Source organism: Entelurus aequoreus, linkage group LG03 (genome assembly GCF_033978785.1).
Source record: "Entelurus aequoreus isolate RoL-2023_Sb linkage group LG03, RoL_Eaeq_v1.1, whole genome shotgun sequence".
NCBI lineage: Eukaryota > Metazoa > Chordata > Actinopteri > Syngnathiformes > Syngnathidae > Entelurus > Entelurus aequoreus.
Genome location: NC_084733.1, coordinates 29,043,258 through 29,060,243, shown reverse-complemented (window position 1 = coordinate 29,060,243; position 16,986 = coordinate 29,043,258). Strand labels below are relative to the sequence as shown.

The 16,986-nt window shown below is 37.5% G+C and overlaps 1 protein-coding gene across 3 annotated transcripts; it reads left to right on the top strand.

Annotated features, from left to right (window-relative positions):
* The first annotated feature begins 286 nt into the window (after positions 1 to 286).
* cmpk2 (cytidine monophosphate (UMP-CMP) kinase 2, mitochondrial) lies at positions 287 to 16,581 on the top strand. Of its 3 annotated transcripts, XM_062041577.1 has the most exons (6): positions 289 to 917; positions 7,363 to 7,495; positions 7,786 to 7,987; positions 8,083 to 8,316; positions 13,788 to 13,945; positions 16,322 to 16,578. In XM_062041577.1, exons 1-5 carry the CDS (start codon positions 351 to 353, stop codon positions 13,906 to 13,908), a joined length of 1,257 nt encoding a protein of 418 aa, XP_061897561.1. In that variant the 5' UTR covers positions 289 to 350; the 3' UTR covers positions 13,909 to 13,945; positions 16,322 to 16,578. The 3 variants fall into 3 exon arrangements, with proteins under 3 accessions (XP_061897563.1, XP_061897561.1, XP_061897560.1); XM_062041579.1 differs by lacking the exon at positions 13,788 to 13,945 and having other exon boundaries at positions 287 to 917; positions 16,322 to 16,581; XM_062041576.1 differs by lacking the exon at positions 16,322 to 16,578 and having other exon boundaries at positions 13,788 to 15,234.
* Positions 16,582 to 16,986: the final 405 nt, after the last annotated feature.

Here is a 16,986-nt window from a genome sequence, read left to right as displayed (position 1 = left end):
AAAGTTGACAGCATGAAAGGCGTTAGCAACTGCATTTACTGGGGTTTAATTTGAGAAAGTGGTAACTAAGCAAATACTAAAACAAATAAGTAGTTTTACCTCTTTTTTTTTTAGCCATTACGGTACTCATTGTCAAAGGTTAATTGTGTAACTTCTTACATTTTAAATTAAGTTAATATTGCGTATCGCAGGTGTGCCTAATATACAACGATGTCCTAATGTTGTAAACACGACTGGTGATTGCATTCAGGGCATTTACGTAACTTACTAGGTTGCGTTTTCCAATGCAGTGTTTACTTTCGTTTTCCTTATACATAGCGCAGCCCGGGAACAGAAACACAGCCAGGCAGATGTCACGACGCAGCATGGCTTTGGTACCCCTGTGGTCCTCCCGTGTTTTCTCCGTGGATGTGGACGGAGGGCCGGTCTACTTTCGACTCCAAAACGAACACCCCGGAAAAGGAGGCAAGGTAGTGAAGCGGTTGTTTGAAACTAGCATGCTAAAGGACGCCGGGTGTTACTCTATCCTCGTTTCCAGCGGGGACAAACTCCACAACGCCAGGTTTTACTGGGAACTGAAAGAGAAACTTTTAGGAGGACTTAGTCAAGGGTGTCGTTTATCTCCAATGTGCGCGTTCCTGCCCGGCGTCAAGGACTCGCTCATAAGGGGCTATTTCGTGAAGGACGCCTCCATTGCGACGGAGAGACTTTTACGACAGTTTGTGCTGCGTGACGACCCTGCGTTAGTGTGCTCGTACACAGAAGATGGCCCACTGTGGACTCAGCATCTGTGGACGCACGCACAGAACCACTACATGGTGCCCTCAGAACCTCCTGATTGCCACCCTGCCACCCTCAACATGGTCAACTCTGATGTTTTCTACAGTTTCCAGGAGGCCCGTGACGTTTTAAAGAAGGTAACACGATATGACGTCACATAAACACTCAGGTGACACTTCATTAGGTACACCTGTAAAAGCTAGCCTGTTACCTGTAATAATACTGGCATCAAACCCTATTTTTACAGGTCTTTATTATAGCAACATGTATTCAGTTCAGTTTCAGTTTAGGCTGAATTTCCCCCAGGGATCAATAAAGTACTTTCTATTCTATTATTTCGAACATGCATACGATACAATGGAATGCGTCACACATTTCCAGTTGTTTCATTACAGCACGTCCGAAAAGGAGTAGGAAGAAGCAAAGCTTATTTAATCCTACCCATTTTTATTGCATAGCAATTTGATCCTATTTCCTTGTTCTTTGTAACAGAACAATGAACAAATAAATAATATACCATAGTAAGCATACAAATATTACATACAAATAATCTGTCTCAATAAAAAAAAAGGTTCAAGGTGTTCATCATAATTTTGATTGATTGATTGATTGAAACTTGTATTAGTAGATTGCACAGTGAAGTACCTATTCCGTACAATTGACCACTAAATGGTAACACCCGAATAAGTTTTTCAACTTGTTTAGTCGGGGTCCACTTAAATTGATTCATGATACAGATATATACTATCAGATATATACTATCATCATAATACAGTCATCACACAAGATAATCATCAGAGTATATACAATTAATTATTTACATTATTTACAATCCGGGGTGTGGGATATGGGGGGGGGTGTGTGGTTAGGATTGGTTGGTATCAACACTTCAGTCATCAACAATTGCATCATCAGAGAAATGGACATTGGAACAGTGTAGGACTGACTTGGTAGGATATGTACAGCAAGTAGTGGACACAGAGAGAGAGATCAGAAAGTATAAGAAAAAGTGTCTACATTTGATTATTTACATTTGATTATTTACAATCCGAAGAGGTATGATGTGGAAGGGAGGGTGTTGATTTAGGGTTGAAGTTGCCTGGAGGTGTTGTTTTATTGCGGTTTTGAAGGAGGATAGAGATGCCCTTTCTTTTACACCTGTTGGGAGCGCATTCCACATTAATGTGGCATAGAAAGAGAATGAGTTAAGACCTTTGTTAGATCGGAATCTGGGTTTAACGTGGTTAGTGGAGCTCCCTCTGTTGTTATGGTTATGGCAGTCATTTACGTTAAGGAAGTAGTTTGACATGTACTTCGGTATCAGGCAGGTGTAGCGGATTTTATAGACTAGGCTCAGTGCAAGTTGTTTTACTCTGTCCTCCACCCTGAGCCAGCCCACTTTGGAGAAGTGGGTTGGAGTGAGGTGTGATCTGGGGTGGAGGTCTAAAAGTAACCTGACTAGCTTGGTCTGGGATGTTTGGAGTCTAGATTTGAGGGTTTTGGAGGTGCTAGGGTACCAGGAGGTGCATGCCTAATCGAAAAAGGGTTGAACGAGAGTTCCCGTCAGAATCTTCATGGTGCTTTTTTTGACCAGAGAGTAGATTCTATAGAGAAATCTCGTTTGTTGGTTGACCTTTTTGATTACCTTGGTTGCCATTTTATCACAGGAAAGGTTAGCCTCTAGAATGGAACCTAGGTAGGTGACCTCATCTTTCCTGGTGATAACAACGTCACCCACTTTTATAGTGAAATCATTGACTTTCTTAAGGTTGATGTGGGACCCAAACAGGATGGATTCCGTTTTACTGAAGTGTATGGATAGCTTGTTGTCAGCGAGCCAGGTGCAAGTTCTACAGAGTTCAGCACTGTAATAATGCTGTCATCAAACCCTATTTTTACAGGTCTTTATTATAGCAACATTTATTCAGTCCAGTTTCAGTTTATTTCGAACATGCATACGATACAATGGAATGCTTCACACATTCCCAGTTGTTTCATGACAGCACGTCCGAAAAGGAGTAGGAAGAAGCAGAGCTTATTTAATCTCACCCCTTTTCATTCCATAGCAATTTTTATCATATTTCCTTGTTCTCTGTAACAGAACAGTGAACAAATAAATAATATACCATAGTAAGCATACAAATATTAAATACAAATAATCTTTGTCTCAATAATAAAAAAAAAAGGGTTCAAGATGTTCATCATAATTCTTGTTCTGTGTACTTTGTGAACACTTGTAGTTGTCTTAAACTGAATCATATTGGTGCTTTGTTTGATTTTTTTACTTAATCCATTCCATAATTTCATTCCACATACGGATATGTTAAAGGTTTTAAGTGTTGTACGAGCATATACATGTTTTAAATAACATTTTCCTCTAAGGTTATAGTTCTCCTCTTTTGTTGAGAAGAATTGTTGTACATTCTTGGGTAGCAGGTTATAGTTTGCTTTGTACATACTTTTAGCTGTTTGCAAATGCACCAAATCGTTGAATTTCAATAATTGTGATTTAATAAATAAAGGGTTTGTATGTTCTCTATATCCAATATTTTGTATTATTCTAATGGATCTTTTTTGTAACACCGTTAATGAATGAAGCGCACATTTGTAGTTGTTTCCCCATATTTCTACACAATAAGTCAGATACGGTAACACTAGCGAGCAGTAGAGAATATGAAGTGATTTTTGGTCTAGATCATGTTTTGCTTTATTCATTGTTGACGTGTTTCTTGCTACTTTATGTTGTATATAGGGACGGCGTGGCGAAGTTGGTAGAGTGGCTGTGCCAGCAATCGGAGTGTTGCTGGTTACTGGGGTTCAATTCCCACCTTCTACCTTCCTTGTCACGTCCGTTGTGTCCTTGGGCAAGACACTTCACCCTTTGCCTCTGATGGGTGCTGGTTAGCGCCTTGCATGGCAGCTCCCTCCATCAGTGTGTGAATGTGTGTGTGAATGGGTAAATGTGGAAATACTGTCAAAGCGCTTTGAGTACCTTGAAGGTAGAAAAGCGCTATACAAGTATAACCCATTTATCATTTATATTTTTTACATGAGCTTTCCAATTTATTTTATCATCTATTATTACACCCCAAAATTTGGTTTCTTTTACCCTTTCAATATTTATTCCGTCTATCTGTATTTGTGTTTGACTTTCTCTTCTACTGTTACCAAATAGCATTATTTTAGTCTGACTGAGATTCAAAGATAGTCTGTTTTTGTCAAACCATCTTTTTAATTTGTTCATTTCTTCTGTTATTATTTGTATTATCTTCTGTGTGTTCTCTCCTGAACAAAATGCCGTTGTATCATCTGCAAATAACACTAACTTTAAGACAATTATTACCACAATGATAATTGACTAATGATAATTGGTATTTGAATTACCACAAAGTAGGAATTATTGATGATACATTTGTAAAGCTAAAAAAAACTGTTTATAATTTTACATATCGGTTTAAATATGCCAGAATGTTTTTTGATTAAATTATGCAATTACTAATTGTTCATTGGATTGTGAAGGCAACTGTGTAGGTAACCGTGATTAAATGGCCTTTGACGTGGGCAGTGCTGCGAAATCAAAAAATGCAAGTTTTGGAGAATGCCGCCATCATGTGGTCATATGTGGTGTTACACTTCTATGGCTAAATATGTAAACCCACACATCTCAAGAACCTGTGTGAAGTTGTGTTGCACATATTTTTGGTGTAACTATTATGGTTTTTAAATTATTACCGAATTATGATTAATAACCAGCTCCATAAAACGTTAATAACATACAAACAATAATAGTAAGACCAAAAAAAACCAACAACAGCAAAAACAGTTAGGACTGGTTTGGGGAAGTTTTGACAAGGTGGCGGCGGTCAACTTCACGCAGGTGTCCCAATATGAATATTTTTGTAGTTTTTTGTTTTTCAATTCACATGATTTTTTTTTGTTGTGAGCACAGCAACAATACCATTTTAATCAGAATGAACTCCTAAAAATAATAGCAGTCACTGAGAAAAATCTTGACAATTCTAGTGATGGTAAGTAAAAGTGTAAAACCCAACTGTAGGTATTAGAATTATATTCCATTGTGTCATTTTCTTTTATGTTTTCAGTTACGACTGCTAATTGTATATAGGCATCCCTCCTTTATCACTGTTAATTGGTTCCGGGCCTTACCATGGTAAAGGAATTACCACAAAGTAGGAATTATTATTGATACATTTTTAAAGCTAAAAACCTGTTAACAACCTTCTAAATACGTTTTTTAAACATTATTAGAGCCCTCGAGACATGAAATAACATCCATCATAGTCACCTTTACACTCATTTAATCCAATATAGTAATAGGAAATTAGACATACAGTATACTGCACTGACTTTATGAGTCAGAGTCTCATCTTGTGGCCAATACTATTGTAGTATTGATCATTTCAGTTCATTTAGCCATTTGTATGCTTTAAAATGCTTAATTTAGGTCAAAAATATGCGATCTTCGAACTTCAAAGTGCGATGTTATTTTTTTTAAAAACTTTTTAAAGTAATATATTTTTCTGATGTAGATATTACAATAATATTCGAGAGCTTAGGGGGAATTATTGAATTAGTATTGGAAAGTATTGCAATTGGCCCTTTGATGAGTTGGCGACTTGTCCAGGGTGTACCCCGCCTTCCGCCCGAATGCAGCTGGGATAGGCTCCAGCACCCCCCGCGACCCTGAACCGGGACAAGCGGCAGAAAATGGATAGATAGATGGAGTATTGAAATTCAATGTTAACAAAAGTGGGGAAAATAGTGTATGTAAGCTTAAGTGTACAATAGTGGGTAGTGATGGGTTTAAAATGATGTCGTTTAAAACACAAGGAGGGATACTGTGTCTCTCAAAGCCTCGATATGTTTGTCCCTTCAAGAAATGAACCATGTGATTGATACAGCTGCTCTGTCATTTGACTGGGAAGCACCAAACTGTTTATCAGGAAGCACTTCTTTTTGCTCGCAGGTGACATTTTGTACTAAACGAAGTCGAAGTGCTGTGTTTTACAGTTTTCTCCACCATCATCGATGGAACTAAGAAAAAAAAGAAAAGATATATATATATATATATATATATATATATATATATATATATATATATATATATATATATATATATATATATGATATTAAAATGAAGAATAAATAATAATAAAACAAATAAATGGAACTAAAAAAAAAAGAAACAATCGGAAGTGTGGGATAAGGTAAATGTTCCTTTTTTCTCGTTTACTAATTGGCTCAGTGACCAGAGTTGAACATTGCACATTCCTTTCTGCGCAACTATTGGTTTTAAAAAACAAAAACAATTTGATATGCTCAATGTTGTGGCTTTTTTAATCCAACAGATGGCATATGACCATTATGAAACACCAACACATCATAAATGCCGTGCCAATATAGCTAGTGAGTGTTTCATACACTCACTGAGGCATTATTAACCCATCCCTTTTATTGGGTTGTAATTATATAATGATATAATATATATATATGAATAAGTGTTGTTAAGTAAATAAATATAATTATATTAGGCAGCACGGTGGAACAGGGGTTAGTGCGTGTGCCTCACAATACAAAGGTCCTGGGCTCGGGATCTTTCTGTGTGTGGTTTGTGTTGGCCCTGCGATGAGGTGGCAACTTGTCCAGGGTGTACCCCGCCTACTGCCCGAATGCAGCTGAGAATAGGCTCCAGCACCCCCCGCCACCCCGAAAGGGACAAGCGGTAGAAAATGGCTGGATGGATATGTAGAAGTCCTTGTCAAATAGTGAGACGGGCCCCCCTGGGAGGCGTGTTGTGATGCAAGGGGCGGGTGGTTCAAGTCAGTCAAAATCAAACTGCTTTACTGTAAGGTCGGCCGCCGCCTCCTTCCTGAAGCTTATTTTTGGAACTACCTCAGGTTGAAAAATGTTCCCAAGAAAAATGTTGTCGATTTTTTTAGCGACAATTTTTTTTACCAACCGAGCGGTATATTCACTTCACTTCAAAAAATGTTTATGTTTGGTGAAGTGAATTATATTTATATAGCGCTTTTGTCTGGTGACTCAAAGCGCTTTAAATAGTGAAACCCAATATCTAAGTTACATTTAAACCAGTGTGGGTGGCACTGGGAGCAGGTGGGTAAAGTGTCTTGCCCGAGGACACAACAGCAGTGCCAGGATGGCGGAAGCGGGGATCAAACCTGGAACCCTCAAGTTGCCGCTCTACCAACCAAGCCATGCCGCCCCACAAATAAGGATTCTTTTTTGGTTTTAATTTCACTACAATTGATGCACTTTAAAACTTTTCTGTTGAAAAAAACAGTGTTAATAAAGTTATTCTTTGTTGCAAGTTGAGCTATATTTCTTCTTTTATTTGATGTTTTCTTTAATGTTAATAAGGATAACATGTTATGCAGTGGTGTCCTTATAACACAATTTTATTTTTTAAATCAAAAATAATAATTTTATAGACCGAGACTACAAATAGTATAATTTGAGGACAGTGAAAATAATTGAGAAGCACTGTGTTAACCTAAGCACTCTGCCATTATACATGATCGATGATTTTTGTGTGCCCTGCAGTGTGCTGACATCATTCCAGAAGCCACATCTGTACTGGAGCTTCTGCCCAGAGGCGGCGGGGGCTGTGGCAGCGTAGAGGCCAGAAGCGAACCAGATTTCCCCGTTATTGTCTTGGAAGGCCTTGATGCCACAGGTTAATTTCATTAGGCCACTAACAAAGATATGGCCGCCATGATGTATAGATGTTATGTGAAAGCAATGGCCGCTCGCTGTCTGCTAAGGCTATTATCTCCCAGCGAGCTCGGCCTAATGGAATATCGTGTATCATGACCTCAGAGGAGGAACGTCACCGAGAGAAAGGTTTATTGAATAGCTCACTCATGCCATAGTCTTTGGCAAGCCTCCTGCAAACCTGCGAGACTATTTTTTTTTTTTTTGAGCTCATCAACTTTAAAATGGTCATACTTATTTTTCTCATCGCAGGTAAAACAACATTGACAGAGTCTCTCCGGGACGCACTGGGAGCCACTCTTTTGCAATCCCCTCCTCAGTGCCTCTCCCCCTGGAGGGCCCGCTTTGATCAAGAGCCCCCCATCATACGCAGGGCCTTCTACGCTGTGGGCAACTACATCACAGCACAGCAAATAGTCCACCACGCCTCCAAGAAACCCGTCATTGTTGACAGGTAAAAGCTATCAGATTGAAGTTCTGTAACCTTTCCTTCACTTTTAAGACACAAGAGACACCCAGAGGAGATAATAGCGTTTTGACCTGTTTTAGGTTCTGGCACAGCACAGCCGCTTACGCCATCGCGACAGCAGTGAGCGGTTCAACATGTGACCTCCCAACAGAGGGCTCCGAGCTGTACCGCTGGCCCGGTGACCTGCTCCGACCCAGTCTGGTTGTCCTGCTCACGCTGGACCCTGAGGAGAGGAAGAGGAGGCTGAAGGGTAGAGGTCAAGAGAAGACGAAAGAGGAAAATGAGCTGGATCGAAACCAACACTTCAGGCTCAGGTAACAGTCAAATACAGTATCCACTTAATTTGTACATAACTATAGGGATAGAAAACTTGGATGTGTTATAGAAAAGTCAGGGTACAGCTTGTATAGATTTACTATCCACTAAGAAATAACTCAGCACACAGCCATTATTGTCGGGATATTCGGCAACACAGTGAGTAGCAAGATAATTGTGTCTTGCTTACAGCCAAGCCTAATGGTGGTAGCGTCATGGTCTGGGGTTGCATGAGGGCTCCTAAAGCTGCGGTTCATTGAGGGATCAGACCTTGTAAGTTCCAAATAGAGACATTTTAAAATGGCACTTGCTACTACTTTGCTAATACAGGGATCACTGTATTATTTGTATAATTAACTATGACGCATGTATTTTTTTTAAAGGCTACAACAAATCTATGCACACTGTATATTTAAAGACACGTCTTTGTTATTAGTTATTAGTATCAACATATCTTTTGGTTGTTACATTATATTGTTATGCTGTATTTTCAATTCTTGCTGCTTATTTCATTACTAACTTTTTTTTCCAACATGTCCTGTCCAGCCATTCAGGCAAATCATATTGTTAGTGTAGATGTCCATATCTGCTGTATAGAATTGCTTTACAAAGAGAAGTTTTCAAACTAACAATTGTATACCCCGGGTTTATTTACATACACTACCAGTCAAAAGTTGTAGGACTCATCATTTATAGTAATATGTCCCAATATTTCACTTGTACTTTAAATTTAGCCAAAATTTTTATACTTAACATATTTTGCTGTCAATGTTATTGTTTTGTAAACATAATATTTGAACACAGAATTTTTTTAAATGGTTTTGCCGTTTACAGAATACAGTCACGACCAGAATGGATCAGAAATAAATCAATAAATACATCAGCATGAGATTGAAGTGAAGACTTTAGATTAAGAGCTGTGACAAAAATACATAAATTGCATTTCAGGAATTAAATCTACAGATACAGTATATAGCATTGCGTGTGCTCCAACACAATCTGAAAATATAACCACCATTTCAAAACTTGAATGAAAATCCTTTGCAGTAAGTGAAACCCATGGACATCATTAATGTATTCGTAGTAAACAAAATAAATACTATAGTGTGAATTGGATGGTGTCCTGTAATTCCCTAATGGTACTGTAGATGCCATATTTTCAGGTGAGTTCAGTTCAGTTTCAGTTTATTTCGAACATGCATACGATACAATGTAATGCATCACATGTTCCCAGTTGTTTCTTTACAGCATGTCCGAAAAGGAGTAGGAAGAAACAGAACTTATTTAATCCTACCCCTTTTCATATTTGGTCGAACCGCTCAATTGTGAAAATCAACACTCGAATCACATGTTGATTGTTTATGGATTTATTTATTTCAAATCCATTGTAGTTTTATGTACTGTAATGTAGATAAGGCAAATACTTACCAAAATACCAAATACTTCCAGACCTCACTTTACCTAGGTTTAAAACAACAATATAATTGATAACAAAGGTTGTAAACATTGTGGTTAATTTTACAATACCACTCAAATGTTTTCCTTGATTGTTGGAATTTAGTTAGGCGGGTAGGTAAACCGTCTTTTAAATTAGATTAATTTTAATTTCAATCTTATTTATTGATAGTTTTTCCATAATGAAGTTTCTGTAAAGTTAAACGTAATGTTTGTGAAAACGGGCACGTCCCCTTTAAGAGACGGGAGTCTCCAGTCTCTTGCGGTCCTAGGAAGTTAGACGTTGATAGCACAGAGAGCCGGCGTAGTGCCAGTTTAGGTACAACTGAGTAGGATTGATGTGTTAAGGTGTTCATTAAACACAGTTACTGTATATAAAACAAGTATAACACCGTGAGGACCTCACGTTTCTACACTAAGCATACAAAGGTAAGTACTAATATACACATAAAGTGCACATAGATGTAGGAATCACGTTAAATCGTCAATACAGTTTGTCATAAATTGAAAAAAGCAATGCAAACATACACTATGAAGGTTGACACTTATGCTGCTAGCATAATATATGCTAGCGAAAATTAGCATCGCGATCGTTTTAAACCTGTACAAATGTTGACCAAATTAGATTTTAAAAACGAAAAATGCATTTCTACTTCCAAGCATATAGCCACTATCGCAAAATCAAAGAAATATAATAAAAAATTGAATTTACTTATATGAATGTATGGTAAACACTGATGGTGCATTCATTTAAAACGGCAAAGTTGGAAGTTCCAAAGCTTGAATTGAACTGTAAGTTCCTTCTAAAAGAAGCAGCAATTTGATCACAAACAATGGTGGTGCCCGCAGAGACATGCTAGACCAGGGGTTGTAAACCTCTTTGGCCTCAGGCCACTACAGAGGGGCCTGGATTAACACTTAATTATTAACTGTTCTCTTGATTTTAATCGTATTCAATAATTATATCTAACTTACTTAAAATTTTAAAATTTAAAATCTTGTCAAATAATATGAAGCCATGTTTTAATCACAAAGATTGTTTATTTAAGGCATAAACCTTAGACTTAGGTCAGGCTGATTAGGAAAAATAAGTAGCCAAATATACTGCATGAGAAGGGACTCCTAAATAACTGACAAAAAATTATTTACATCCAATTATACTGTGCTAAAATAAACACACTAAATTAATAATGAATATGTCTCTTAATTGACTGTCAATAGAATTTAAGTGCAAATCAAATTACAGCTTTACCATTTTAGTCATAATTTTTGTGCTTTAGAAACGTCATTATGACTTAAGCTCCAGACTTCTTCTGTTTGTTTGATATTGTTATTACTACCACAAGTGGGGGAAAAGTGTATTACAACTGCAGACTACACAGGGCACGGCTGAGAAATAGATATTTTTTGGCAGCCCTTTAGGGACCTATGGTTAAGAAACACTGCACTAAACTATAATACAGTGCATCTGGAATGTACTCACAGCGCTTCACTTTTTCCACTGTTTGTTATATTACAGCCTTATTCAAAAATGGAATTAATTCATGTTTTCCCTCAAAATTATACACACAACACCCCATAATGACAATGTCATCATTTTTTATTTTAATTTTGCAAATGTATTAAAAATAAAAAATCACATGTACATATATATGCACAGCCTTTGCTCAATACTTTGTTGATGCACCTTTAGCAGCAATTACAGCCTCAAGTCTTTTTGAATAAGATGCCACAAGCTTGGCACACCCATATATGGGCAGTTTCGCCAATTCCTCTTTGCAGCACCCCTCAAGCTCCATCAGGTTGCATGGGAAGCGTGGGTCTTCATCCAGAATGTCTCTGTACATTGCTGCATTTATATTTCCCTCTGACTAGTCCCCCAGTTCTTACTGCTGAAAAACATCCCTACAGCATGATGCTGCCACCACCATGCTTCACTGTAGTGATGGTATTGGCCTGGTGATGAGCAGTGCCTGGTTTCCTCCAAACATGACGCCTGGCATTCACGCCAAAGAGTTCAATCTTTGTCTCATCAGACCAGATCATTTTGTTTCTTATGGTCTGAAAGTCTCTCTGGTGCATTTTGGCAAACTTTTACGAAGGAATGGCTTCCGTCTGGCCACTATACCATACAGGCCCGATTGGTGGTTTGCTGCAGAGAAGGTTCTCCTCTCTCCACTGAGGAATGATGTAGCTCTGATAGAGTGACCATCGGGTTCTTGGTCACCTCCCTGACTACACTAAGATGAACGCAGCAATGTAAAGAGACATCCTGGATGAAAAGCAACACTTCCCATCCAACTAGATGGAGTTTGAGAGGTGTTGCAAAGAGGAATGGACAAAAGGTGTGCCAAGCTTGCGGCATTGTATTCAAAAAGACTCGAGGCTGTAATTGCTGCCAAAGGTGCATCAACTAAGTATTGAGCAAAGGCGTGTTTTAGTGTTTAGTGTTTTAGTTTTAATAAATTTGCAATTTAAAACTTTTCACATTGTCATTGTGGGGTATTGTCTGTAGAATTTTAAAGGACAAAAATGAATTTATCCCATTTTGGAATAAGGCTGTAACATAACAACATGTCGAAAATGTGAATGGCTATGAATATTTTCCGAATGCACCATAAATGATGTAGCAGACTGTAAATGTTGTGTAAATAAATCGATATAGTAAGTCATTCAGTAAAATGTATGGTGACGATTTATGTTGCCTTAAAACAGGGGTTCTCAAATGGGGGCACGCGTACCCCTTGGGGTACTTGAAGGTATGCCAAGGGGTACGTGAGATTTTTTAAAAATGTCTGTCAAAAAGAACTGTGAAAATAAATGCAACAATGCAATATTCAGTGTTGACAGCTAGATTTTTTTGAGGACATGTTCCATAAATATTGATGTTAAAGATTTCTTTTTTTGTGAAGAAATGTTTAGAATTAAGTTCATGAATCCAGATGGATCTCTATTACAATCCCCAAAGAGGGCACTTTAAGTTGATGATTACTTCTATGTGTAGAAATCTTTATTTATAATTGAATCCCTTGTTTATTTTTCAACAAGTTTTTAGTTATTTTTATATCTTTTTTTCCAAATAGTTCAAGAAAGACCACAACCAATGAGCAATATTTTGCACTGTTATACAATTTAATAAATCAGAAACTGATGACATAGTGCTGTATTTTACTTCTTTACCTCTTTTTTTCAACCAAAAATGCTTTGCTCTGATTAGGGGGTACTTGAATTAAAAAATTTTTCCCAAGGGGTACATCACTGAAAAAAGGTTGAACACCACTGCCTTAAAAGACCAGGTTTGTTGTCAGGAAAGCCAAGTTGTCAGCCATGATTTTTTTAGTTCTAGACTCGACTCTGACCCTGTAAGCTTTACGTGGGATACCTCTTATTTCCCAGCAGTCTCTAACGCATCATCCTTTTTTTATAACATTATGAGTGATGAAATATACAATAAAGTTCTCAGAGTGGACCTGGCTGTGTTCAGACGGAGTACCACGCCAGGTCAGCTCAGTGTGTGTCTTATCCATCAACCGCTCAACAATCAATTACTTTCCTGTGTGAGGGGAGGCGGCGGCTGATGAGGAAGAGCAGGCGATTAGTTGCCGAAGCCATTAAAGCGAGTCCAAACTCTACAGTCACGGCCGGGGCGAGCGGGCCGCTGCGCAGGCAGGTCGATGGCGACTTTCATTCATCTTTCCTCCCGACATAATGGCCTTTCCACATGGGACAGCCAGATGTTGGGCCAGCACAATTAGAAAATGGAGGCGAAGATTGTGCCGACTTGGTCAATCACTATCACGAGGACTCATTTGTCTCCGGAAATGGCTGTGCTGTGGGCCATCTGTGCGGTTTCTTTTCTCATATATTTCAAGGATGCCCAGCGATTCATCACCGTCTTCTTCGTTCACCGTCAACGCCAAACTCACTCGGAGTTATTCCAACGCTGATTATTAATGTAAAGTGCTTTTTGCTCGGGATGCATTTTTGACATATGCACTTGTGTGTGTGTTTGCAGAGTGGAGGAGGCTTACAGGAGGATCAGCGGTCCAACGTGCATCAGCGTGGACGCTAGCTCCTCTGCAGAGCAAGTGTTTCAACAAGTGCTGCTTTTAATTAAGGCCAAATGCCACTTGTAAACAGCTCTCTTGTCTGTGATAGGCCTCTGAGCATTAAGTGAGTGCACTTTCTTTTGTGACCACTGGGTGCCAGTAGAGTTATGTGAATAAGAAGCGGTTGGAAAGGAGTGAAAGCAAGAGGGGATGCTACCAACAAAGGGGGGTCAGAGGAGTCACAGTCCAATCAGGGATACATATTCATGCACACAATTCCTCAGAAGAAAAGTGCATTTAACTGCTGTTATGAGTCACAACTAATTTAGCTCAGCACTGATTATTTAATATCAGTGTGTAAGAGCAGAGGAAATCCACAGCAGAATTATTATTAAACAATGGAGACATATTTGTTAACTAAGAATATCTCAAATAAAAGCAATTATCGTAACACTATAGCAGGGGTGTCAAACATACGAAACAGGTTTTATCCGGTCCGCGGGATGAGTTTTCTCCGTATAAAAATGAGCAGAAATTTTTGAATGAAAGAAACTGCTGTTCTAAATGTGTCCACTAGATGTCGCATTAGCAATTATTTGTATCTTTGTAGATGATGCTACATATGTAAAAAAATAAAATAAACCACATGATCTAAAATGTACACCAGTCGAGGTTAATGAGCAAACTACATAAATAACATTCTGTAGTTTGATTTTGATATTTTTTTTATCTTGATAGATTGAAAATTAACACCAATGAGTTGACTGATGAACATTATCACATAATTTATTCAGAAAGTATAAATAAAGACAGAATACTATTAACCACAACATTATGATTTATACGTTTTCAGAATGTGCTTGTTCTCTTTCTAAACACAAAAAACAATCTGAAGTTTTCTTTATTTTTAAGTTATCGTGACGTGATTATACCAGTCCGGCCCGCTTGGGAGTAGATTTTTCTCCATGTGGCCCCCGGTCTAAAATGAGTTTGACACCCCTGCACTATAGCATATCAAATATGTGTGCTATGAATACAGTGCATATAAAAAGTGAACACCTAATTCAAATGCCAGCGTCTCCTGAAGTTATAAAGTCTAAACCTCAACTACAACTCATTTTTATTTCATTTTTTATATGTTAATTACTCAGTATTTTAAGGTAAAAGACAAAAACCATGAGACGTTTTAGTGCTTCGAATCTGTGAACAGATGTTCTATTAGGTTTAGGTCTAGTCTCTGGCTGGGACATTTCAAAACTGTTCAGGCTTTTATTTTTCATCGGGTGCAGTCCTTGTATTGTTAATTAGGATGTAAGCTACTATGTTTGTGTTTAGTCTTGCTTATGTAAGTGCCAATGAGCCCTCATGCGAATTAAGTGTGTTGCATTCCACTAAAAGCGAATCTTTCCTCGATTTACTGCTGTTGTTCTAAATTCCATTTGCCAGTTACACAAGTGGCTCTTATGAACGTGGACGTGAGCTTCATTTGAGCGCAACAAGCTAAAAAGGTACGCTAAAAATAAATATAGCTATTTTTGGAAAAAGCATGCGATAGTAGTAAACATTTACCTCCCAGCAGCACAGACACCTGCAACTACAACCTATTATAATTCATATGGTTTAAACACTTTCCAAAAGTGGAGCACACATAACTTTTACTGGAATAATATGTCTCAAAATATAACCAAAAAAAGATAAATCTGGCTCATAAATAGGGATTGGTACAGAATCCAGTACTTTTTAGGCACCCACGGAATCCCGCCGGTCCTTCCTGGCACCGACTCACGTAAAATTAACCAGTGCCATGTTTCGGTATCTGAAATGCTCGTGACGTTTTGTCTTTTTTTGCAATTTGGCACTCCAGCAGCACTGAGAGCGGCCTCAGCCAAACTACCTCTAGATAATGTTACAATCTTCGATGCCAACATGGAAAATGATTAAAAAAACACTCCAATGTAAGTAAAGTAAGGCTCCACTTTTCCAAAAAATGTGCTAGCTTGATGCTAAAATACATTGGTTTGGTTATTGACATGCTATCGATTAGCATTAGCGATTTTAGATGGCAATTTCAACACCTCCAAATATATTGATGAAAACTACAACTGGTGTGTAATAAGTACAATACTTACTGTATTAACTCTTTCCCTCTGACGTATTGAACTTGCAACTTAATGTAATTCTTGTAAATGATAATATGATTATAATATAATAAGATATAACAACTGGACAGCAGTTGTCATAATCAGCTCATTTTATGATGTTGCAATACAAATATTTTATTATCAAAACAATATCTATTAAGACACTAAACGGTACCAAAAATTTGTACCACTGAGTACCGGTGTCGACTCCCAGGTATCAGGAATTGGTACCATATTGGTTCAAACATGAACGGTACACATGCCTACACATAAACCATCATTGTGTGTGTAAATCTTGTAAAATCTAAGCTCAGTGAGCATTTTAAGAAGTGTTTCTCTTTTTCTTTGGTTTTTTTCAGGGGTAAGGTCATCACAGAAGGGTACCAACAGTGTCAAAGGGGCAAAGTGTGACGATAACCATAGAACTGCAAATGGAAATGACAACAATGTAGGTCAGATTTTGGCGGCCCAGTGCAACGTGATCAATACAAGGCTTTCTTAAATCCAGAATGACCTATGCCAGGGGTCCCCAAAATGTTTGAATCGGGGGGCCGCATATATATATATATATATATATATATATATATATATATATATATATGTATATACACATACACACACATATACATACACACACAGCCCGGTCCACGGCCACATTTTTTTAACCCAATGCGGCCCCCCGAGATATATACATATACATATATATATATACATATATATATATATATATATATATATATATATATATATATATATATATATATATATATATATATATATATATATATATATATATATGTATATATATATATATATATATATATATATATATATATATATATATATATATATATATGTATATATATATATATATATATATATATATATGTATGTATGTATGTATGTATGTATCTATGTATATATATATATATATATATATATATATGTGTATGTATGTATGTATATGTATGTATGTGTGTATGTATATTCCTCACGCACTAATTGACTAAAAGGGTGCGCACTT

Excerpts from the sequence above, each read along its gene's own strand:
- cmpk2 (XM_062041577.1), top strand. The coding sequence starts at position 351 with ATGTCACGACGCAGCATGGCTTTGGTACCCCTGTGGTCCTCCCGTGTT. Across the intron at positions 918-7,362 it reads CCCGTGACGTTTTAAAGAAG|TGTGCTGACATCATTCCAGA; the intron begins GTAACACGATAT and ends TGTGCCCTGCAG. Across the intron at positions 7,496-7,785 it reads GGAAGGCCTTGATGCCACAG|GTAAAACAACATTGACAGAG; the intron begins GTTAATTTCATT and ends TTCTCATCGCAG.